The sequence below is a fragment of the Uloborus diversus genome, chromosome 1 (genome assembly GCF_026930045.1).
Source record: "Uloborus diversus isolate 005 chromosome 1, Udiv.v.3.1, whole genome shotgun sequence".
NCBI lineage: Eukaryota > Metazoa > Arthropoda > Arachnida > Araneae > Uloboridae > Uloborus > Uloborus diversus.
Genome location: NC_072731.1, coordinates 26,540,569 through 26,566,405, shown reverse-complemented (window position 1 = coordinate 26,566,405; position 25,837 = coordinate 26,540,569). Strand labels below are relative to the sequence as shown.

Here is a 25,837-nt window from a genome sequence, read left to right as displayed (position 1 = left end):
TTCAGTTAGTGGGTGGCCGAACAAGATGTCAGACGATACGGGCGAAGTGCGGGATCTCGGCTACTCCCAACTGGGCCGCGTTCGGAGAAGGGAGCAAAAAAAGAAGAAGGTGTCAGTGATCAAGAATCACAAATTCACCGCCAGAATGCTCAAGCAACCGACTTTCTGTTGCCACTGCAAGGATTTCATCTGGTGAGTTGTGAAATTTTCAAACGTGGCGAGATCCGCATGTTTGTGTTGTGCGTTGTTCAACTGCGAACGTAGGAAACCTTGGCACTGCTTTAGCCCAGCCCGTCATTTGCCCCCCCCCCCCACATCCCGAATGACGGGGATGGGGTCAGTCTGCTCCCCAGGCATCTCCCACCCGGCTTTGAAAAATTAATGTTTTTACACCCCTGACAAACGTAGGTGTGTAAAAACATGGGCGTGTTTTTTTTTTCTCCCGATAAAATTCGCATTGCTGCTCCCTCCGGAAAAGTTCGAAATGATGCTTTTGCCTTGGATTTTTTTTCGTTGCTACAGCAGCATTCATTCGTGCGGACTGGATGTGATAAATTTAGGAAATTAAGAAATAGTTTCGCCTTGTTTTTATGCATGACAGTTTTCCTGAAAAAAAAAAAAAAATAGAGAGAGAGAGTGGAAAATTTATGTTGTTCTCCTGAAATTTGTCAATTGACGTGGTGTTTTGTGTATAATTCTCCGATCTTAAGTTTGCACATTTAATTTAGCAGCGAGATAGATTTTGTACTCGAAACAGCGAAATGGTTTTAAATTGTCTCATGTCGCGAGTAAAAATTGTTTTAATGATGTTAACAAAGTAACAAATCACTCATCCAATGATTTGGTATCTTTGGGTGATGGATCAGTTGGATTCCTTTTAGTGTTTTACCTTTAATAATACAAAAAGTAAAATTTCCAGTTGTACGGAAATTTAAATCCAAAAGAAACAAAACACACAAACATTTTATTTAACTTGCATGCTGTCAAAATCAAATGTCACCAATGCTTTTGGCCTATTGTCAATATTAGGGGAATGTTTGGCAAAGTGAAATGGTGAAATATTAATTCTGCTTTTTGCGCCACCTATCTAGTAATATTTTAACTATGTGGAAACGCATTTCATCTTTTCCAGTCAGGAAAAAATTACCCCTGAAAATCATAGAACATGATAATACAAGCAATTTTAAAAAAATGATACTTATATCGTAATATGTATTCGAAAATTATTTTCGGTATTATTATATTATAAAGTTGTTATAATAACATTTGAATTATTAATTGAGACATTCTAATATTCAGTGCAGTATTGATTTAGTTAATATTAATCTCATTTGTATTTTAAATATTTTGTACAATCACACATGCGGGGCAAAAAGTGATATAGTTAATTTATTGTTTTTCTAATTATTCAATCATGTAATAAATGTATTTCGTATTCTTTATTAATTACTTTATTAACATACCTTTTTGTAGTAATTCACTTATTTATTCATTCATTCACTGATTTTCTTAATCAAAGTCTTTTACTCATTTATTTGTCCTGATTAATTAATTAATTGTTTTATTTGATTACTCGTTTATTTTTTTCGTGTATTTCATTTATTCATTCAACCTTTTATTTACTGATTCATTTGATCAAAAATATTTTTTTATATTCGAATAGAAAATATTTCATTTTCACTTTGCCCCATGAAAAAAAAAAAGAAAAAAACTGAAATATTTCCACTTTTTTTGGAAAGCAAAAACTTATTCCAAAGAATAAAAAAAATACATTTCAATGCAAGTTTTGTTATAAAATACTATGTTCTTTTATTATGTACTGTAATTTTCAAAACTAAATGCCAATTTGTTCATTTTGAAAAAGTTCAGTCGTCTTAATTTCAATCTGTCCCACATTCTCCTACATTTTTAGAACTACTATTTATAAATAAATTTTTCGTGCTTGAAGTAGCAAATGCCGTATGCAGGTAGAGAACTGACTGAAAAATTAATTCAGAGTTAAAGAGAAGCATGATCGGTTAGTGCAATACAGTTTTCTGTGATTTTAAACGTCAATTAAAAGCTTTGTAGTCCAGTCAGATTAGACATTAAAATCGCAAAGTGCGATGTAGTTCTGATTTTTTAATATGTTGTTTGGGTCAGTTAAGGTAGTATAAATCTAAGTTTGCAGTTTTCAAAAACCTGCGCTCGCTGCGTAATTCGCTAAAAACCACGAAATTTTCGGACTTTTTTTAGTTTCTGCTTTCTAACTCCTTAACTATCCAACATTTGATGCTAAATAAATCGTCAAATTTTGCAATTTTTTTTTATCATGTGAAAAATTACTCCGTGTTTTTCTGCTTAAGAGGACGTTTGAATCTTGTTTCTATCTTAAATAGAACGAAAGATATAATTATTTTTGTTTCATGCACCTAACTAATGTGCACTTAACTTTAAAACTTTAAACGCGTTTTTCTCCATGATGCAATTTTTCCCGATTTATTGCATTCAAACTCTTATAAGTCAGGAACCGATAAAGATAAAGAAATGAAACTTGGAACATATCTTTTTCAAACAGTTTACTGTAAACTTTATTCGGCGAATTTGAAAAAAACGTTTACTGCAAAAATTATGATTAAAAAAAAAGTATCTTCGAATTTTTTGAAATAAAGCAACCCCATTTAAAAAAAAAACTAATTAAATTTAAATAAATATATTTTTTTTTCATATTAATGATATAATTTTGCTTATTAAATAAATGGTGAATCAGTGCAACAAATTTCAAAACTCTAAAGTATATAATAAAAAAAATTTCAAAATGCGTCTCGGACCCCCTTAAAGCACATTAAATGTTGAACACTTTAAACTCAAGTGGAGTCAAGACAAATAGTTTAGAAAATATCTTACTTCAAAAATTGGACATTTTTGACGAAAAATAAAAACATTATGCTTCGATCACATTTCAGGCCAAATATCGACATAATTCCCTACTCTATATGGAAAAAAAGGATATACTGTTATAGTAAATTTAATTGGCTTTCGTTTAAGCCAAAAACAAAGTCTGTAGATTCAATAGTTCCTTCACAATCGCAAAACAAACAAATAAACGGAAAATTCGATTTTTGAAGAAATGACACAAAACACTTCTCAAGACAATATGGAAGATTCTATTTTTAAAAAGGGGCAGAGAATGATATAATAAGACTCTAGTATGTGTTTATATAAGTTATCTGTGTTGAGGAAACATGCCGGTCATGAAGAAGAAAAAAAAAATAAAATAGGCCAATAGTTGAGCAGGTAACGTTAAAGTTCCTTCCCCTACGTACCTATACTTTTCACACTGATGAATTTTCAGCCGCATTCCGTTTTTCGACAGGAAAGTAACATACCGAGTTTTATTTTGAATAAATAATATTCTTGAACAAGAGACTTATCACTCTATTAGAATAAGAGAGATCTGAACAAAAGTATGAAAACATAATGATTTCAAAAGAGTGAAACTGTATTTACATGTTAGTTTTATCATTAAAACGTGTCCTTAAAATTAACTACACTTAATGTCTTGGTTTTTATAGTGTCCTTGATGGGTACGAGTGTACTCCCGAGATGAGGAAAAAGATAGTAAATGTCGATTTTTTTCATTTTACAATTTTTCCTTTTTTTATTTTTGTCGATTAGAATGGCAAAAATGTTGTGGAAAGTCATTTCAAATGGCATTGCACAAAGCTAAGCAGCTAACACCAGCTCTGCGACAGCAGCATTCGTTTTTGCACAAACATGAAAGAAAGCTGGGACGGACGGGTGAGGCTAGTTCATTTAATGGTGATGATTGGTGACGAACCAATCTCAAAATTTATGTTGGCCTTCAACCACCTCCACTCTGAAGCATCCTTCTCCTCTACCAACCATTTGTTTACTTGTCGGTATCTGCGATACGAATGGAATGAAGCTACTCTTATCGTTGAAAACAAACAAAGACGGTTCACAGTTGCATTACATGCTGGTTTGCTGGTTTGACAAACAGATGGAACTGAATACTGTCCCAGGATATCGGTAGATGGCTCATTTTCCTTAAGAGCAACTAGCTCCATCTCTAAAGCTTCGTGACTCACTTCAGGAAGTAAAGCTATGGTGGTCTGGTCAACCCAACACCGCTTCGTTTGAAAAACACCGCACAGTTTTGTTTTTCTAAGCCAGATATGGGAAGATGTGATATCACATCCACAAACTGCGTGAAGAAAGAATACGAATCTACACTGTTAAAACCAGGTGTGCCACAGGGGTAAAGAATTTCACCCTAGGGTGAAAAAACAGTGCCGCGGGGTGAAACGGAGGCTAGGAAGTGTCGTCAAGGTGCTTTTGGTTCCTCAGTGGGTGAACGACGTTAACAAAAGTGATTCAATAGGAGAGCGACTCATTGCGCATGCGCTCTGACTAATCGTCCAACGACAACTGCAGTTTGAATGGCGAACGAAGGAAGTTGCAACGAATTTTGTTCTCACATTGAATGAAGTACAAAACTGAAAATTTCGTGGATTAATCTTCGAAATACCGCGTAAGTAAAGGCATTTGATCATATTGTAGCACTTAGAGCTTTCGAACATATTTAAAGTGTTTAAAGTATGTTGACAACTGCTTATTGTTCCGTTTGCCTTATTAAATATTTAATATCTTGCTATTTATGTCCTGCAAAACTGTTACCTAAAACTATCTATCAGTACTATCTTGAACAACAACAACATTAAAAATGAAAACGTTTAAATCAGCTGATAATTGAATTGCTAATTCCGGAATAAAAATGCATCGACGTAAGCATCCAATATACCAATATCTATTTCTTCTCAAATGAAATAACTACGTAGTAGAAACTAACAAAGCAGCAAAGGCGGGGGAAAAAAACCGCCTGAAAAGAAATCTTTCTCAATCAGCGTTTGACTCATGAGTTTCACATCGTGTTTTGGTTAACGTATCTTTCTTAGGCGTTATTGCATGAAGCGAATGTAGTTATCTACTCGTTTTTATTTTTAAATCTGACGGAAAACTTGACATTGGAAAGAAGGGCTTTTAAATCAGTATTTATCTTGTACGCATAAGGATACTCAAATATCGAATCTTATACTAAGTATTGATATGTTACGCTCGATTAAAATTTTAAACGTTTATGAACGCTTTTATTTTCCCATAATTCTAATCTAATGTTACCTAATATTTCTGGTTGTTCCGACAAATGATTGGTAACTACCTTCCCTATTCATTTTCAGTACGGATCATGCAGTAAAAGTTGTCAACAACATATTCATTACTGAGCAATCCAAGAGTGAATATAAGAAAGTTAGTGCACGAACAGACAAATTAAAGTCATGAACACTTCTAAACTATGTTCGAAAGTTGAAATGTGATCAAATGCCTTCGTATATATAAATCAAAATAAATAAAACACAATTGTATTAAAAAACGCAAACAACACGGGGGGGGGGATCTCTCTAGGAAGCAATACAGGTGCCATTTTTCTCACCTGGAGTACCATCTTTCACCTACGGTGCACGTTGGGTGAAGGGAGCCAGTTTTTCACCCTTGCTAAGGGTGCAATTTCGGTTCTCTATCGGGTGTCACTGGTGAACAAACGTTTCACCACTGAAAGGTGCCAAACGCAACCTGTAGTTTTAACAGTGTAAGAGATATTTAAGTGTTCCTTTGTTGAAAATAGAATTATAAAGTTGAATACAAATTAATTGGACTTTGTCACTTGAAATATTTTGAATGTTTGAGACAAAAACAGCAAAAAAAAAAAAAAAAAAAAAAAAGAAAAAAAAGTAGATATAAATGTTCTCCATCAACGATCACGATCTGTCGAGATGTATTTTTTTTTTATGGCGGTTCGGATAACGTTTCAATCTGTTTCTCTTGTTGTTTCTCCTCTTTTTTTTTTTCAATGCTCTCAATTCCAAACCTAGAGAGCATGTCGTTTATTACACGATTTGGAAAACCGCTTCTTCTCTGGTGTTAAGAAGTCTAGCACGCAGTCGTTCTGGTATATCCAAAGACAGTACAAAGGGCCCAGAGTTATTCCAGCTCTCCAATAAAGTTTAGCATTAACACAATTCATTTAACTCACCAAAAGAGCGCACAGTTGAATTGCTTAATATATTACAACTATGGATTTCTTCTTTTGGGTTCTGTTTCATTAGAACCTGTTTGCTACACAAGTATGCTCACAAACTAGGTGAATTTAAAATTAATGATTCGCAAAAACCGTGAAGATGCTTTCAGTGTGCATAAAAAATCCTTTGAATGCATTCGCTTTTTCAGATCTGTTGTAAATATAGGCGAGCATTTTTTGTGTGGAAATCGAGACTTGCTACTGAAAAAAAAAGGAATAATTTGGTTAATGTTTCTAGGTATATTCCAATTTTACATTATTTCTGCTTAAATGATTTTTCAATAAGTATAGTCATTCGATAATATTGCACTTAGAGTGTACGGGGAGCATATCCTTTTCATTCTAGTTTTCCCACTGAAGCTTTACGTCTGATATGATGAACCTGGATCATTTCATTTTCTTTGCAAAAAGAATAAGTGAACTCTTTCTCATTTTCATTTTTTCTTTATTTCTGTGCTCGCTCGTCTTCGGATAATTGAATCTCATTACAAATTCTTTGGATATCAAAAATTTAATTTAATCAAACTAAAACTCGGTAGGTTACTTTCCTGTCGAAAAACAGAATGCGGCAGAAAATTCATCAGTGTGAAATGTACAGATACGTAGGGGAGGGAACGTTAACGTTACCTGCATAAGGCTGTCAACTATTGGCCTATTTTTTTTTCTTCTTCATAACTGGCATGTTTCCTCAACACAGATAACTTATATAAATACACACTAGAGTCTTATCATATCATTCTTTCCCCCCTTTTTAAAATAGGATCTTCCATATTGTCTTGAGAAGTGTTTTGTCTCATTTCTTCAAAAATCGAATCTTCCGATTGCTTGTTTGTTTTGCGATTGTAAAGGAACTATTGAATCTGCAGACTTCGTTTTTGACTTAAAGGAAAGCCAATTAAATTTACTGTAACAATATATCCAGTTTTTTTTTCATATTGAGTAGAACTTTATGTCGATATTTGGCCTGAAATGTGATCGAAGCATAATTTTTTATTTTTCGCCAAAAATGTCCAATTTTTGAAGTACGATATCTCCTAAACTATTGGTCGTACAGAGCTCCACTTGAACTTAAGTTGTTCAAAATGTAATGAGCTACAAAATGAGTATGCTAATGAGTTTAGCATCAAAAGTTAGGTAGTTTAGGAATTAAAGCATAAACTAAAAAAAATCCGAAAATTTCGCAGTTTTTCGCGAATAACGCAGCGAGCACAGGTTTTTGAAAACCACAAACTTAATACTTCCCTAACTGACTCAAACAACACATTGAAAATCAGAACTACATCGTGCTTTGCGATTTTATCCCCCTCCCCTTTTTTGTATAATATGACTGCACTATTTGTAAATACTTAAGATATCGTAATCATAGTTGAATCAAATACTGACAATGATTTGATGTAGGGTTTCCAATCCCGATCCCGAATCCTGCGGGATCCCGCAGGATATTTAACGGGATTGATCCCGCGGGATTTTGCTCTCAATCCCGCGGGATTCCCAATCCCGCAACTTTGTTTCCATTTCAGCATTTTCTAGCTTTTGCCACTCATAAAACGACTATTTTCACAAGCCTGAATCTTCTTCTTCGTATATCTGCAAGAAGAGCAAGAAAAACTGTCTTTTATGACCAACGATGGATTTACCATTTAAGAACACAATAAAAATAGGATATATTATTCTGAGAATGAATTAGTATTCACATTCGAGGTTTCAGTTTTCATCATGCTTAAAACTTATAAGCATTTAGGAATACCATCACTAAAATTTAAAATCCAGTAAATTACGCTTTGGAAAAAAAAATAGAGAAAGTGTATTACATATTCCGAGACCCGCTGGAGTAGCCTGAATGCAATGTTGGAGCACTTCTGTAAACTTTAGTAGTACACTCAAAACCTTCAAACTACAAAAGGTGCACTCCAAAGAAGAAAGCAATGAAAAACCTGACATATATATTCGGCACGACTTTAAAAGGGGCGACAGAAAATTGTGTGAAACACAGTTTGATTCGCATGACAATGCAGTAAGTTAAGCTACTCGTGTTTTTGAATTCCTCTTTGAAGTGAGAGGTAAAATTAGCGAAATTATCCAAACACTTTTACTGAGACTACGACTTGGTAAAATGGTGAAATCATGCAGTATTCACCAATTGCTGTAATGAATCAAATTCAGAGATACAATGATCAACGTTAATGAAGCAGCAAGGGAAATTATCAATGCAAGTTAAATTGGATACCGTAAACGGGGCTACTTGAACCCGAAGTTTCTTTTATTTTGCGAGTTTTACACTGATTTTTTGGTTAAACCCAAAATATGCACTGATAACCTTGTTTTTACCACTTTTCGGACATTCTACCACCACCTTAAGCCTTTTTTAAAAAACAATTTTAACTCTTTATACATTTTTTTCTCCATTTTTAAAAATTGGGTTGAAATGGCCTCGCACAGGGGCTACGTGGTCCCAGTCAGCAAAAAAGCTGTAAAACAGGTGGTTGTATTAAGAACGACCAATGACTTTAAAAGAAAACTTAAAACATACATTCTAGTGAGCAAACTATTTATATAAATTGTAAATTATTTACATAAACTAATATAAAATCAACGTTCTTTCATAAAAACATATTTTTAGGAAAACATATTTTCTCAACTAGAAATATAATCTGACTACAGCTAAAACTAATTGAAATGCTCATTATTTAAACACCAGAAAGTGGCCCGTCATGGTATGACGGGTGAAAATTGTTTCTACATTTGAACGAAGCAATTGCCTGTTTGGTGATATTTTGATAGCTGAAATTTCAACAAAAACACCAGTGGATCAACCCTTAACTTCAGTAGATAGCTTCAATTCACAACTCCAGAGCTCGAATACGCTACCTCGTGGTGATTAACAATACTACCGAAAAAGGTAAAACAGTCCATTCCACGTGTTTTCTTACAGGCTTCAGACAGTTTGTGGTGTAATGTAATTTCAGAAGAATAGAAAAGAAAGCTTCCCACACAAAGTCATTCACAAAGCGTCAAAGCAAGTTATAAGTTACGGCATTTGTTTGTTTTGCCTTTTTCATCCGCCATTAGACAGTGACTGCAGCACCCTAGTTTCATTGGTGAAACACACGGGTTGCTTTATCATCGGCTATTATTTATATGAGGATCAGGAAGAATGAAAACTTCTCTCTTTAATGTCTTGAGTGGATTTATTTTATCTGATATTTAATACCTGCTCTTCCTCGCTACAAATACTACAGGATGCCCAGAGATGTTTTGTGAACGATCTTATAATTTCCTTTTTCGAGTTGATATAGGGGTGACCGGGGCAAGATAACGAACCGGGCAATATTTTTTCCATTTCAAGACAATTCCTCATTTTTTCCGTTTTAAACTAGGTAACAGCATCAACTGGATGCTACTGACTCTCCTATCCGCTGTTCGTTCAACAATAGTATAAAGACGCAGAAATCGCCATATTTGTGTTAGTTCTGAAGCTCTGATTGTTTACCTTTGCCACGAAATAACTTTTATGCATGTGTAAATAAGCTCTGCTACAGATACAGATAGGATATATCTTGGCAAACTTGGCAAATTTAAAAAAAAAATAGTGATGACTAAAACTTGCCGCAAGTTTTAAATTCAACATCAAAGAAAGTAAAAAATTGTTTTCTAAATGAATTGATGAACATGGGAAAATCCAACATCTATGGAACTTGTGACCTGAGGAACTGCTATGGAACTTGTAACCGTTTTGAACTTTTTTTTTGTCGGTGACACCGTCTCCACCGAACCTCATTTCAACCGAACTTGGCTTCTTTTTCATATTTATGTTTTGTTGGTACATAATATTTTTTGGCAGCGTTTGAGAAGCAAAGAAGTGATTGCTTAAACAAGGCAAAACTAGATCCAGTACGCAACTGCTTTGCTGGTCAGACAAAATTATAAAACTTAAAAAAAGATATATTTGCAAGGCCTCCCCCACTCCAAGTGAACAAATGCTTGCCAATTATTGCTGGACATTTAAGAGGGATGTTCCTGATACAGAAGTCAATGAACAGTGGCTCCGTTAATTATAATTTTTAAAATAGTATTAACCATGCATGTGAATATACGCATTTCTTTCAAATTTCAATTGTGTTACAAAAAATCTGTGTGTGACGGAGAAAAACTTTACTTATTTGAATTCAGTGCATCATTTTGAGCGAAGATCAGGTATTTTTCAAGGAAAAAAAAAGTTTTCATTCTGTAGACTAGTGTAATTTATAGTTTTCTCTTATAGGTGAATCAACTGCTCAAATAATTGATTTTAATGTACGTTTCCATCAGTGTGACATCACACCTTTCAAATCGTCAGTGACGAATAGCGCATATATTATTTGCATGCTATATCTGACTTAACCTGCTCCTAGCCAGGGGCGTGCACAAGGGGGGAGGGGAGAAGGGACACTTATTGGCCCAGGCCCGACCCTGAAGGGGGCCCAAGATTTTTAAACCGAGAAGTGAAATATGTGTAGGGACGTAGGGGGCAAACAGTATAGAGGAGGTGCGTGTAAGTCATTTGTGGCGGGCTCCAAAATTTCTGTGCACGCCCCTGCTCCTAGCGTTCATCCTGCCATCTATTACAATTTGATTCATTCATCAACAAATCTACGAATTAAAGCGTGATCTAGTCTCTTGATATAAAAACTTCTTCCGCAGTTCCACGAGAGAAAAAAATTCCTTCCACAGACGATTTTCTTTTCCCAAATCCATTCATTAGCTGAGTCCCCGCCCTCTCTCTAAGAAAAGACGCACTTCCTCATTAAGTCGCCAATTTGGCGCACTTGGCTTGCACTTATCGACTGCAATTATTTTTTCCCCGTTAATATTCTTCTCGCACTGTTTGACCTTCAATTAACTGTAGCGCAGTCAAATGAATTACTCTTACAAGGAGAGGTTACGGTCTCGGAAATTCAGATCGGGATGAGATTTGGCAGATTAGTAGTATCCCTTAAGGGTACTCTCAGGGTAAAGTAATAAAGCGCACTAGCCATAAAATTCCGAGAAAACAGCCTTTAAAGATTTACGCGCAACTTATTAACCAGTAGAGATTGTTCGTAAACAAGCGCCCGGCGGTCATGTGGGCAGCGCGCTGGGGTTCCATGCGGTCGATCCGGGTTCAAATCCACTGCGAGTGTTTTTTTTTTTTTTTTTTTTGTTCATTTATAAAGTAACTGTTACAGCTTTGTACAATTTGAATTGAAGATAATGCGAAATTTTTAAACACGTAAAGCACTTTAATAGAGAAAAGGGAGATAAATTAAATCGATACAAGTTAAAATTTGAATTACAACGGCTACAAAATTACCGTGGAGCTTAATTTATAGATGATTTTTAACAATATAGTTGTTATTTATATACATACACCAGAATGATATTTATCATAAAAACATGGAAAACAAAAACTGTTTTGATATCTCGCAAAATTTATAAAGGAAGATTGCTTACAGGATCAACTTTTTTGTGAAAGAGTCGTTGGAAAACATACTTCATTTACATTCAGGAAAATTTCTGTTTTGTCAGAATGTTTAGAAGTATACCAGGTATATCGAATCATTTTATCAAAAATTGGCGATGAGAGTTGATGGACAATTGATTGTATTTTTATGCAGTCTTCACGGGTATTTATTTCTCTATTATTTTCAACGAGAAACGCGCAATTTTGTATATTTTTTATTAAATTCTTTACCTGTCTATAAAAATAGACGTCGCAAGGTTGAACAAGTGGAGTACATTTTGGTGGAATCCCTTTAACTGACCAAGTTGGAGATTTTTCATCATCCTGGAAAATTTAATCATATAGTTCAGGTTTTGTTTGTCCTCCCGAAGAGTCGATAATCAATAGAAATTCTTCTTTTCCCACATAAAACTTCAAGCAAACAGTTTCAAAATTCGATGTATAGTCTTGTCGTTACCTTTCCTGATTTCGAAGATGTTATTATGATATTTTTATATTTTTGTGAGTATTTATCAATTGTTTTTTGAATTCGGGGGCCAAAAATACCAGTTGCTTTTTGTAAACAAACAAATACAAAGGGCAGAACTTTTCCAGACAGGGTAAAAGAATATTGAGCGGTATATGAATGCATTACTCTAGTCATGTCGTGTCTTTTGACGAAAATAGTTTTACAACCCTTTCGAGCCAAAGTCCTGTTGTACGCCGACTGACACTGACATCCTGGAAAAAGGAAATGGGAATTAAAATATTTTGTCAAAAGCAGGCGCGGATCCAGAGAGAGGGTTATGGGGGGGGGGGTCATGACCCATCTTTTAAATGACCAAATATAGAATAAAATTGCATTTTTGGGACATATTTCGAAAAAAAAATTGCCCATTTCGCACAAAAATTACCCTTTTACCCCCCCCCCCTTTCCGAAAATGACCTCCTCCTAAACCAGAAGCTGGATCCGCCCTTGGTCTGAAGATCGTAAAATAAGTTTTTAATTACTTACCTGTTTGGTCAGCATTGATAACATAATCGTTTTTGAAATTCGGTATCAACTTTAACGTCTGGATTACAAAAGTGTCTGCAGAAGCCAAAGTTTCTTCGATTGTCGCAGTTTCTCTTTTTGAAACAAATTTTGTGACTTTTCGCTGACGAATGGCATGCTTCCTTTTGAATATTTTTACCCAACTGTCAGATGTTTTAAATTCAAAATCTGTAAACTGTCGTGCTGCTGCTAAAGCCCACTGTTGCAAGTTCCGAGTAGTAACTTGTTGATAATTCTCTCGAGCTTCTAGAAAACGATCATATGTCAAAGAATTGATTACATCGTATTGATCTAATAGATTTCCTCCATTTTTTATTTCTTTCTCCCATTGCGATAAATATTCATTTTTTTAAACCTTTCTTTTGTAACGTTTGTAGATTCCATGAGGGGTGAGCCGTTGCTATGCTCACACCTTTTATTTTGTAATCCAAAGGAAGATGCTCTACCTCTCTTCTTTTTTTCTCTTCTGGTTCGTATTCAGCTGATGAGCTTTGAATTTCGACTTGCTCAAAAGGTTCCTCCTCGCAGTTTTCATTTTCATGAGCAAGTTCGTCCTCAGTTACTAATATTTTTTCAACCAGCATATCCATAGTACGTTCATAAATTTCTTCGCCCATTAACACTGCTTCATGAGAAATTGAACTTGATGATTCTGCTGCAATCAAATGGTTTTCAGTAAGCAAGCTCTCGTAATAAACGACCGCATCTTTTAATCTCTGCTTCAACAATTCCTTGTGCAATGAATTTTGATCCATTTTGCCAACAGATTTTATTTGTTTCAGGATTACTTCAATAACCGACCATTTCGATTCACAATATTTTAAAAACTGAAATCCTTTTTCACGGTATAGAATGTTCCAGTCTAATATATAGCACAGACGATAAATAAATTTAATGATGAAAACAAATATGAACATTGCAAACAATAATAGATGGAAAATAAAGAGTTGAATATTCAATGAAAAATACAGCAGACGATAAATTTACAAATAACAGAATCAAGGAGCAAAACCATTGCTCGATAAGTACGGTTAGGTTTTTTAAAATTTGACTACCTGCTTATATGCAATAAAACAACATTCTTACTCATCCACAAAGAAACTGATTATGTTTTTATTGCAAAAATCATTTACTTCGTCAAAGCTTATAATATCTAAAAATGTGTAATCACTTGTTTGTGAGAATAGTAAATAGAGTTTTGCAAACTGCAAAAAGCAGTAATAGTCACTTTATAAATGAACAAAAATAAAAAACTCGCAGTGGATTTGAACCCGGATTGACCGCATGGAATCCCAGCGCGCTGCCCACATGACCACCGGGCGCTTGTTTACGAACAATCTCTACTAGTTAATAAGTTGCGCGTAAATCTTTAAAGGCTGTTTTCTCGGAATTTTATGGCTAGTGCGCTTTATTACTTTACGCTGAGAGTACCCTTAAGGGATACTACTAATCTGCCAAATCTCATCCCGATCTGAATTTCCGAGACCGTAACCTCTCCTTGTTAGCCGGAATTTAAATGTTTTCCCTCGTGTTGTGCTGGAGCTTGGAACGCTCTAATGTTCTTTAATCACTGTTTTTATTGAACTGACATTGAAGTAGCATTGTTTCAAATTGCTCTGAATTCCCTTATTTTTCTTTGCTTATTTTCGTGTAAGATGACAGAGAATATTATAAATTACTTGCTGACCCGGCAAACGTTGTTCTTCGAAAAAATATTTTTTAGTGAATATTTTGGTTGTTAAATAAAAAATGAATGTATTTTAAGGTTGTGAGGGTGAGATCTTTGACAGAAAGAGAAATGGAGTGCTATGGACGATAATCACTGAAAAAATAAAAAAAAAAAAAAAAAAAAAAAAAAAAACACCAACCATTCCTTTTCTCAGTACAATGCATTTCATTGTCGCAACGAATAAACTTATTTTTTGATCTCTTAAAAGTTAAACTTAATGTGAAAAAAGTGATCTATTTTTTATCGTAAAATATGAAAATAAAATAAAGAAAATCAATATTCATTTGGAAGAGCAATTGAGTGTACGATATTTTTTTGTCAGTCCATCTTTAGCTAATACAAATAAGTTCGATGGTTTGCCGTTTGCCAACGCGAGATCATGCCACGTATAATTTTCCGTGTAAAAACCAAGGTGCGCTCAAATCTAAGTCGCAAACAGACATCGTTTGACTTTGCGATTTATTGATAGTTATTGCTAATGCATATCTAACATTCATCTGCACAAAATTTTTGTATCGTTCAAAATTTTCCACGCAATGCTTTATGATGCAAATCAAATGTAGAATAAGATGTCAAAATAACGCGACGCTCCGGCAAAACGTTGGAAAACTTCAATGATTTCATTTTTTTCCTTGCCATCTTCTGTTTGTCTACAAATGAAATGTTTGTAATTAATTTAAGCAAGGCTTTTACAATGATTTTCAGCAATAGTTTTTACAATGATTTTCATCAATGGCTTTTACAATGATTTTCAACAATGGTTTCAATGAATTTCGACAATGGTTTTTACGATGATTTTCAAAAAAAAAAATTCTGGATAGGGGCACCCTGATTATCTAACAATATAAAATATACTTTACGATCTATTCTTATACCTATCAAATACATATAAATTTTTTTATAAAATTCCGTCGAGCTGTTTTGGAGGAGCTCAAACACTAAACACCGTGACAGGAGATTTTTATATATTAGATTAAAATAATTGCAAAAAATAAAGATATGTAAAAAATAATAATAAAATACACTAAAAATGACTACTGTGAAGTAATGTTTTTCCTTGAAAACATTCAAATAAACTATAGAAGGCGCTGCAGTCTCTGACTAATGGTGTCTGAAATAAGTAAAACCATGACCGACCCACTTAGTTACGATATGACTCTGTCTAATGAGACATGTAGGTATACCTAGATTGCACGAAGTTGAAAAGTTTTACCTCTTTGGCTAATTTCTTAAATTGCTGCAATGTGGCGCATTCAAGCTCTTAAGATGCGAATTGCTGCACAGAAAACAGCCAACAGAACACGATGTTCCATTTTAAGTACAGTCGACTCCCGCTACAACGCGATTCGACTTGCGCGAAATGGCTACAACGCGAGTTTTTCCCGAGTAACGAATTTTAAGGCTAACGCTGTTCTTCAATACGAATTGTTTTTGGAAGGAAGTATCGGTTTCATTATTGGGTCCTAAATATTGATTTCGTGAATATATTTTATCCCTATTGCGTCACGGATAGCGAAAGTTCCCTTCACCATACTAGTCCACGCATCGCTTTGTTAGTGCATCAGGTAACCACTCGGCGTCTTTCTTTTTTCTTTCTAAATATTGAAGTTAGTGAAATAAAATGGCACCTTAGTCCACTGTTTCATCTGAAGTTTGTAAAGATGCTTAACTAAAAAGCACGTCGACGGTAGCACGACATTAAGTATAAGTGATGTACGTGCCATGTAGTTTTATTTTATGTCTTTCCCTGCCATTGATTATTTATTTTGTGTATCTTAACAGTTTTTTATGTTAAATGAAGCAGCTTTTTATGTTTTAATTACAGTAAATGTACAGTTCTTAATTATAAGAAACTTTAATGTTTTGTTGAGGAATGCTTTAAAGCAGTTTGAGGGGTGTTTATAAGTGTCTCAAAGAATTCAAGTATGTTTCAAAAAAATTTGTATACATACCCTTTTCTACGACACGAAATTTCAACTTACGCGAAAAGTCTTGGAGCACATCCCTCGCGTAAGTCGGGACTCGACTGTCTTTCTAAATGATAATTTAGTTGCTCAACGTTTTCGAGCTTAAAATATGTTTTTAAGTGAAGAAGGAAGTAATAAAATTACACCAGCATCTGCTAAAATAAAGAAGCTGTCACCACAGAAACATTAAACTGGCTCCTTGCTCAAAGTTTGACCAAGAAGTGGGACTGATACTGCCATTGCTTGAGAATTTTTCAAGATTTTTTGCTTGATGTTATCCTAGTAAAACATGCCATGTTCACATGAGCCCCGTGCTCACATGTGCCCACCTTTCCCCTATATAATGATAAGCTCATCTCATGACTTTTTCAATTTCAGTTCGCTCTTTTTTCCCAACAACATTTTAAATTACTTTGTGGGATTAATTATTTTTCGTTTTCGTTTCAGGGGGATTGGCAAACAGGGCTACCAGTGCAAAAGTGAGTATTTTTGTTGATTCTTATTCACAATTCATTTACACTGATCATTTTTTTTAATGTGGCTCTACACTACTTTATTGTACGACTACGAAATAGTTGATATTTTTTAATAAATCGGAGAAATGGGTACGTGTATTCATGTACGCGTATTAGAAGGTTTATTTCTGAAATTCTTACCATTTCAGACCCGATCCTGCACCTATAAATGCATGTTAAACATAGGGAATGACACTTGGAAATATAAACAGAGGCATTTTTTTTATTGCCGTCTAAAATAAATTGCGCGGAAATTATATGGAATGTGTATGAAGAAAAAATATAATATAATGCCTTTTAGAGTGAGCAAAAAACATTTTAATTTCTCTTTTAGTTTGTCACCACCTAACACAGAAACGAATTCAATTTTATTTTTATCCCCCTCCCCCTCCTTTTCTTGTATGAACAACAGAAGCTGAAAATATGAACTGCTTTATTCACCTCGCAATTTCTACTCTTCACTTCCGCTCTCAAATAAGCACCAGGATATTAATCGCTGAGCCAGGATATTACTAGTCAGGATCAGGGTTATACTTTTAAGCTGTTTGCATGAAAGTTTTTTTGAACACTGTTTGTTACATGACTGTTTCATGAGCTGAGCGATCACATTTCAGCCAAACACTTTTAAAACTGTTTAGTTGAAAAGAAATGGACAGGAAAAAATGCTGTTTTGCTACAATGCTTTTGGGCTCTGCGAAAGGTTTTGGTGGGAGGACCTTGTATTTTTCATGCATAGTTTCCGCGTTTCAATAAGATAATACAAGCAAATTGCTTCAAATGATGCATCAGGATTTAAAAAAAAAGTGTATCTCGCAAATGTAGTAGTTGAACAGGTTTTTTCTAAACTTTTGTGAGAGTAATAAAGATGCTAAACACAGAACTTCCCACATTTCTTGAACACAGTCTGGACTCTCATCTTGGTAGCTAGTGTGTGCCTCGTAAAGCGATAAGAGACGTAGCCAATACAGTACACTCTCGAAAATTAGCCACTCGATAATCCAGCCGAATCCAGAAAATTCGACGAAAAACCCGTGAACATTCCGTCACTGTCAAACTTGGCCAATTTTCGGTTCAGATTAATCCAAGTCGTGCTTCTACTGTATTATTATTTTTCTGAAATTTCTGTACCTTCCAGGACCACGTGGCTTTTTTAACGTAAGTATTGCGAAACATTTTATATCACGAAACATTTGAGCTTTATTTTATGCATGCCTAAATAAAAATGTTTACGACTTATGTTTATTCTCTTGTTCCACATTTTGGTTTTCCTCAAACTTATGATCTTGTTTTCTTCTGTTATGTGCTATGTTCGTAATGAATCTTAATTGATAAATTCTTTCTTTTTCTTCCAGGTTGTAACTTCGTCGTTCATAAAAGGTGTCACGAGTTCGTTAATTTCAATTGCACGGGAGCAGACAAAGAGGTCGATTCAGACGTAAGTTAAGCTGTGTTTGATTTTTTTTTAAATTTTACAACGAAAGCTGGGAAAGAAATAGATCGATTTCGATTTCTTGTGAAGTCCAGAATAGCCAAAATTGAGCTGGGGGTAGATGTCTTTTCGTTATCTAAAAGTGTGACTGATTGCCCTTATATAGAAGTTTGGTAAGACCCCATTTGGAGTATGCTGTTCAGTTTTAGTCTCCTTATCTTAAGAAAGACATTAATGTATTGGAAAGGGTTCAAAGGCGGGCTACAAGGCTAATAAGTGGACTTTCGCACTTAGGCTTAGAAGGCTTAAAATGTACAGTCTTGAGCAAAGAAGAGACCGAGGGGACATGATTCAGCTGTTTAAATTTTCTAAAACGAAAGATGTTACGGGGCTGAAGTTTAGCACTGAAAACAGGACAAGGGGTCATTGTTTTAAGCTATTTAAATCTCAGGCTAACATGGATATTAGGAAAAATAATTATTTTAGCAGGGTAGTGGAACCTTGGAACAGCTTACCGGAAGAGGTGGTAATGAGCAAGGGAGTAGACAGTTTTAAGTGGGCCATTGATCTTCACTGGGGATTGTAAATTGACTAGGACCAGTCTAGCTGGGCCCAGAGCCTGTTGCTGGTCGTCACTTTTGTAGTTGTATTTGTATTAATTTTGGCTTCCGCTGAGATGGCAATCTCAATTTTAATGACAGGACATCTGCCTCCAGTTCAGTTATTTATATTTAGTTATTTATGTTCGCTAATGAGAATGAAACTGCAAGATGCTTGTGGCTCTGCCATAGCCCCAGTTTGGGGTGGCAACTTTAAATTTTCTAATAATTTGTCAATCAAATTATAATGGCTAAGTTTTCGATTGTTACTTTTTTATGATGGTAAGCGAATTTTAAAAATATAGCCAGGTTTTTGAAATCTCGAAGACATTAAATCCCTTTGTGCGGGTTTATATAGCCAGTATTTTTTAAAATGTTTAGAAACAAATAAGGCTGGAAACCGAAATTAGTGAAAGAACAAAAATAATAAACTGAAGAGCTTTTTTTTTTGTCTCTTTTCTATTCAGTTTATTCATTTTTTCATTAAGAAACTACTTTTTAATCATTGTAAACTTTTGCTCTATTGCTGTTTCTTCGGTATAAATAATATTGAATAGCTTCATTAAAGAGCTGGCAAATGAACTCCTACGAGTAAAAAGTCCCGTATTGAGTCGAACATACCTTATTAGTAACTGAAGATAAATTGAACGTTAAAGCTGACAGATGTTCGTTGAGAACTCTCTGATAACCAATCAGTGTACACATGTCTGTAACTTATCTCTGTTCATAAAACACATTAAACCATCAAATAAGTTACATCTATGTTACTGTCTACTTTCAACATAGTAATCCAATTGCTGTAAAGCGTAACAAAATAAAAGTTAATAACAAAAAAAAAAAAAATCCTTATAAAAATTAGAGAATGATAGCGAATTCTTAAGAACTTTTTTTTTTGTCTGGCTGCAATTTGTAAAAAGGTTTTAGTTTTATGTTTCACCTTCCCGTGGTACTATACTAAAGCCTATTTTTGTGCAGCTTCCTCCACGTTTTCAAAATTTGCAACGCAGCTCAAAAACATTGTCTTAAGCAAAGGAAAGCGATGGTTGTCTACTCCGTCCTCAATGCATTGTTTAATAATCATTTACCTATATTTTGAAATACCATTTGTGCTTGTGTAGGACCTGCGGACGCAGCACCACTTTGTCAATCACACATACAGAAGGCCAACCTTCTGCGACCACTGCGGATCTTTGCTGTACGGGTTAATTCACCAAGGACTCAAGTGCAAAGGTAAAAAGAATTATTAATACAGTCGAACTCGTTTATAACGAGCGCCAAGGGCCCGCGATGTTTGCTCGTTAAAAACGGGGGGATTTTAAAAATGAGTTCAATGAAAACAATCATAAAAATTCATCATGGTTGTCTTTTTACCCGACTGCGCGTGCGCGACGCAAAGGAGGATAATGTGTTTATCAGTCTATGTATGTATGTCCGTTTCTATGTGGCGTTCTACAGGCTAAACACCTTCACCAATTTTGGTAATTCTTACGTCAACCGATTTGTCTTAACCTTGGGAGTGTCACTAAACACATGACAGTAATCAAAAGTACCATTCTGTCGCACGCAGCGTGCGACAGATGCAGATAGTTTTCGCTGCCTGAATTTTTACCCGACTGCGCGTGCGCGACGCAAAGGAGGGTAATGTGTTTATAAGTCATGTATGCATGTTTGTTCCTATGTGGCATTCTACAGGCTAAATGCCTTGGCCAATTTTGGTAAATCTTACGTCAATCAATTTGTCTTAACCTTAAGAGTGTCACTAAACACTTGACAGTAATCAAAATTACCTTATCAACAACCAGGTGTCCAGTCAGTTTGGGATCGGTAGCACGCTGGGTGTCGCACACTGTGCCGCACGCTACCTGCGTGCGACAAATGCAGGTAGTTTCCACTGCCTGAATATTTTGTTTACTAAATCTACTAATTGTTGGTCTCAGTGGCTGAGTGGTCTAAGCGATTGCTTCTCCCACTAGAGGCGGTGGGTCAAGACACCCTCGCTCCCGATGTACTTTCCCCTCTTTCTGATGTAAATTCTTTCATGTGTTCTTTATATGTATTCTGTACTATAATAAAGAAAATTCTGTACTATAATAGAAGGATCAACAGTCGGGGCCTATTCCTTTCTGATTCAAGGAACCCCGTAAAATTTGAATGGGCCCTAAATGTTGATCCTTCTATTCTGCTTTTGAATTTATGATTTGTATTATTTGTGTATGGTTATAAAACATTTTCAACGGTGTAGTTATTCAGTAGTACTTAATATATTCTAAACTACTGGGCTTATACATTTTTCTTTTTAGTTTTTTTTTGGTTTTTAAGCAGTCGGGTTTTTTGTTTTTATTTAATAATTTTTTATTTTACACTTTTTAGTTAATTTTTTCTTCTTTTTAATCACTGTACAGAAATGGGTTCAAAACAACTTTTTTTCAGCTAGAATCCAGGACACCCTCTATTTTTCAGACTTACCAATAGTATTATGCTGTAAAAGTTTTAGCTTTTTTCTCAAATTTTAAGAAGGTGCTCAATGACTCCTTAATTTAGCATTAGCCGTAGCATAGAAAATGCCACAAGCTTAGAAAGATTTAATTACCGCAGCTGTTTTTTTTTTGTAAATAATAATTTTATTGCAATGCATATGCATATTATTAGTGTATATTATAATACGTAGCGTTGTTTTTTCAGTTCAATGTATTTTTTTAACCTCCCTCTCCATACTAATGAAGTTTGGGGGAGGGGGTTGAGCAGCCTCTTTCAGTTGAAATAGTAAGCTGAAATTCTTCCTGTAATTACTAATTACTATCCACAAGTCTAAAAAATACTGAGGGGTGTAATGTTATCTAGGAGAAACTTTTTTTTTTCACCCTACTGTACAGTTCCAAAGAAGTTGGTCAGTTTGCTTTGAAATATTAGAATGTCTCCTTGTGTCATTGTTTTTGAGGAATACACAAAACACACATAAGTTTTAAATGCTTTTTTGCTCTACAAATTAAAAAAAAGTTCTGTCATCGTTCGTTCTAAGGATTTATGATTTAACACTAACCTCCAGTTGACTTCGGAATGTTAAAGAAAATTTACCAAAAAAGAATAAACTGAGTTTTAAATTAATATAAATTTTACAAATCACGAGGTATTGCTCGCTTTAAGCGGGATTTGCTCGTTGAGAGCAACTTACACTGCCATAGACTTAAATTTTTACCAGCCAAGTATTCCTGATTTCCTTGCTTAATTCGGATTCTCGTTAAATCAGGCCTCGGTATAACCGAGGGTGACTCCACTTCTTGAAGTTGGATATGCCCAGCCTCCCCCGTACTCATAAAGTTTTGAAAAGCTCTAATAGACGAGGTTCTGAAGGGAGTTGATCATGAATGGAAAGGCTGACGCACTATTATTTCTGATTATTGCTACAGGCCCTATAGTGATTATGAAAACACATGTAGTCGCCCCCCTGGTTAATCGACATCCCCGGGGTAGGGGGAAAGCAATGGGGAGGGAGGCGCAGTTTACTAAAACCCCCATATCTCGCGAACCTTTGGAGGTAAAACACTGCAAAAAGTGGCGATAGACGCAACAGAACAAGAGCTTTATAAAAGCTAAGCATGTTTATAGTCCTATCTTTGTTTATGAGTAAAATTCCTAACGAGCAAAAATTTTGAAAATAAATATGCAAAAATTTATTTTTTCAAAGATAATTATTGCATCCACATTCTTTAACTATTATCGACTCAATAAAATCTGAAAATCACTATCCAACTTGTTTAAAATGAACTATTATCAATGTGTTAAAAAGCGAAATAGAAATTACAAGCATCGCCAAAGTAGCGCGTTGAATAAAACGGCAGCATGTATGCTAAGGGGAAAAAAAGCCTTTATAACGAACCATCCATTCTTCAGTTTACGAACTTTTTCAAATTGTAAAGTATGCATTCAAGCTTTTGGTTTTACAATAATTATGTTATGAACTGCTTTAAATTTGAGAGGAACTAGAACAACAGACCTGCAGTAGTTTTAATGACATTATGATTTTAATTTATTTGTATTCTTTTATATTTTTAATTTGCACAAACGAATATTGCATTGCGAGTTTTGTTTCGTATAATTTACGCAACAATTCCTAAATAACCCAACTATACAATAACAATACCCAATTATTACCCTAATTATTAGGGACACTACTAAAATTCTGGTATTTTCTTGTTTGGACTCACGTTTTGAAGAAATAAACCACGAGCCACAACTTTTTTTTAAACTCTAAGATGCTTCTGGTGACTTTATTATTTCTTTTTAGGAGTGGCAAAACTCCCATACATTTTAAGTGATGAATGATATTGCTGTACCGATCGTGTATAAGAGCCACTCGTGTATTTTGAGTTTTGGAGAGAAAATATTCTTTTTTTAATTATTTGGAGATCTGAAGAAGAAGTTTCATTTTCAATTAGGTTCACTTAATTGAACTTCGCGTTTTTCTTTATAAAACCATTCGAATGAGCCAAAAATCTAGAGAGCAGTCCAATAGCTCATGACTCAACAAAATTCGTATAGGAATGTTTCCATCAATTTTGAGCTAACATTTCTCAGGGTTAGATGTTTTCTTGGTAGTATCCTTTTGCTGTTTTGCAGTCGCTTTTGAAAACATTGTCACTATCGGACTTCTTTTGATTGACTCATACAAACCTTTCTTTTTTTCAAAAATTCTTTGACTCTTGGATTTCAATTTGTGCTATTTCAATACAATCATCCGACTGGTAAGAGACTTTTCCGTATGATATGCAACTGATTGCTTAAATCTGATTGTTATGTATACGTATTCTGATGTTTTTCAATTTTATTTTCAGCATGTAACGTGAACGTTCACAAGAGGTGCCAAGCGAGAGTGCCCAACCTTTGTGGGTGTGACCGCACGGAGAGAATAGAGTGTTGAGGATTTTTTGAAGCTACTCCCTGTAAACTCATCTGCGATGGTCAGTGCATTATATGGAGCGATGAGTTAATAACAGTAGACTTTACTCAAATAGAAATGGCAAGCAGAGGAAAGTAACAAAAGATATGGGAAGCAGAGGGCATCAATTTTATAAAATTCGTCGCTAAAAAGACGAATGGGCGTATCTCAAGAAAAGCGAAAAATGAGTTATGAACACTACAGAAATGTCCAAAGTCAATTTTATAATATGACCAATGGGCGTATCTCTACAATAAATAGCAAAAAATGTTACAGTCCCTGACATTGGTGGCGGTTCTCAAGCGATGCAGTAAACTGGAAATCTTTAAATCGGATTTCTGCAAAATGCTTAAAAGTGAGATACGCCCATACGTCTTTTTAGCGACGAATTGTTTGTTTCAAGAGCAAAGTAGCATAGTGCTGAGGAACACGTAATAAAATATCTAGCTGATTAAACAAAGAAAAAAAAGGGGGGGGGAGGAGAGTTCTAGAACAGAAATTTAAGCGAATATTTCTTCTTTTGTTACATACTTCGACATTTATAAGTAGGCTGCTAAATTCCTTAATTGCAGACAATTACAAAAGTTATCAGTAGCTTTGGCTCAATTTAGTCGCATAACGTAACACCTCAATGCAACTAATACCACGTTGTTTTGTGTCATTTTTTAAAATCACTAAAAGTTATATGTCACATATTTCGTTCACATCCATCAACCATATTTTTTCGCTTATCATTCATTTATTTTCCGCAATTGTAAAATTTTATTAAAGAAATGTATTATTATTTACTCTCCTATGAAATCAGGAACAGGAAATTGACAGCTTTGAAAAAATAAGTATAACAACACCAATCCTTGTAAGTTTTTCATTCTGGTGACTTTAGCTTTAAATATTCAAACTAATGTAAAGCACCAGTAGTGGCCAGTGCTTCAGCAGTGGTCACTTCAAGTTTACTTACATACTCTGAAGAAAGAAATGAACAATAATAATGATATTTTTTGATGATTAATGTAACAATCAAATTTAATCAATTTTAGTCATCGGTTATTTGAATTTAAAATAAGTAACGTAAATTCTTCGGAGAATGTCAGATGGCCACTACTGAAATCTTCATATTTTTGATTGGCCACTACATTACCAATTTTGAGGTTTTGGAAAAAAATGAAAAAAAAAAAAATGAACAAAATGAAATTCTGGCAATTTTAGATAGGGGACGATTTAGGAAGAGTTGGGTCATAATACGCTCATTGAGTTTCAAGAGAAGTAACTAACATTGTAGACCCTCAGTTAAAAATATATTTCACAGTGGTCACTACTAGTGCGTTTTGAACCTTGAAGTGGTCACTACTGAAGCACTGGCCACTACTGGTGTTTTACCTTAGTTCAAAATCTAATTTCATGAATTCATCATGTTACCTGATAATAATCAATAACCTGATCAAATACTTTAAATATAACTGAAACTATTATTCTTACGTCTTCTTTGCCGTGAACAGCCAAGAATGTATCCATCTGCCCTGCAGCTGACAGCTCTTCAGTGTCTTCTATAATAATCATTAATATCAATAAATGATTTCTGTTACTAATTCTTCTTTTTAATGAGAAAATAAAATATTATTTTTAAAGCTATTTATGTACTCTCTATTTATTTCTACCACTAATGAATACCACAGACTGATATGATAAATTGTAACAGTAAGCAAGAATGAACAGTTGAAAATATAGTAAATGCTTTGCACAAAGTTCTTAAAGGATGATTTTTTTAAATTAGGATATGGTGCAATGTATCTTACAATTGCAAGGGAAAAATTGTAATGAGCTTTCTTTCTGAGCAGACTTTCAGCTTTATTATTAGTAAAGATAATGATCAGGGTTTGAAAATGTGATCTTTTCCAAAATATAGAATTGTTTGTTTTGCTTTGTTTTCGCAAAATCATTTAACACGAAACATCGTTTTGCAACGAGTACCTATATACATTGGTGTCTAAAAATTAAGCACAATTCATAAAAT

General features: G+C 34.6%; 1 protein-coding gene across 1 annotated transcript; it reads left to right on the top strand.

Moving 5' to 3' along the window:
* LOC129234499 (protein kinase C-like) lies at positions 1-25,455 on the top strand. Its single transcript, XM_054868499.1, has 5 exons — positions 1-192; positions 16,795-16,826; positions 18,215-18,297; positions 20,009-20,120; positions 23,723-25,455. Exons 1-5 carry the CDS (start codon positions 26-28, stop codon positions 23,806-23,808), a joined length of 480 nt encoding a protein of 159 aa, XP_054724474.1. The 5' UTR covers positions 1-25; the 3' UTR covers positions 23,809-25,455.
* The last annotated feature ends 382 nt before the right edge of the window (positions 25,456-25,837 follow it).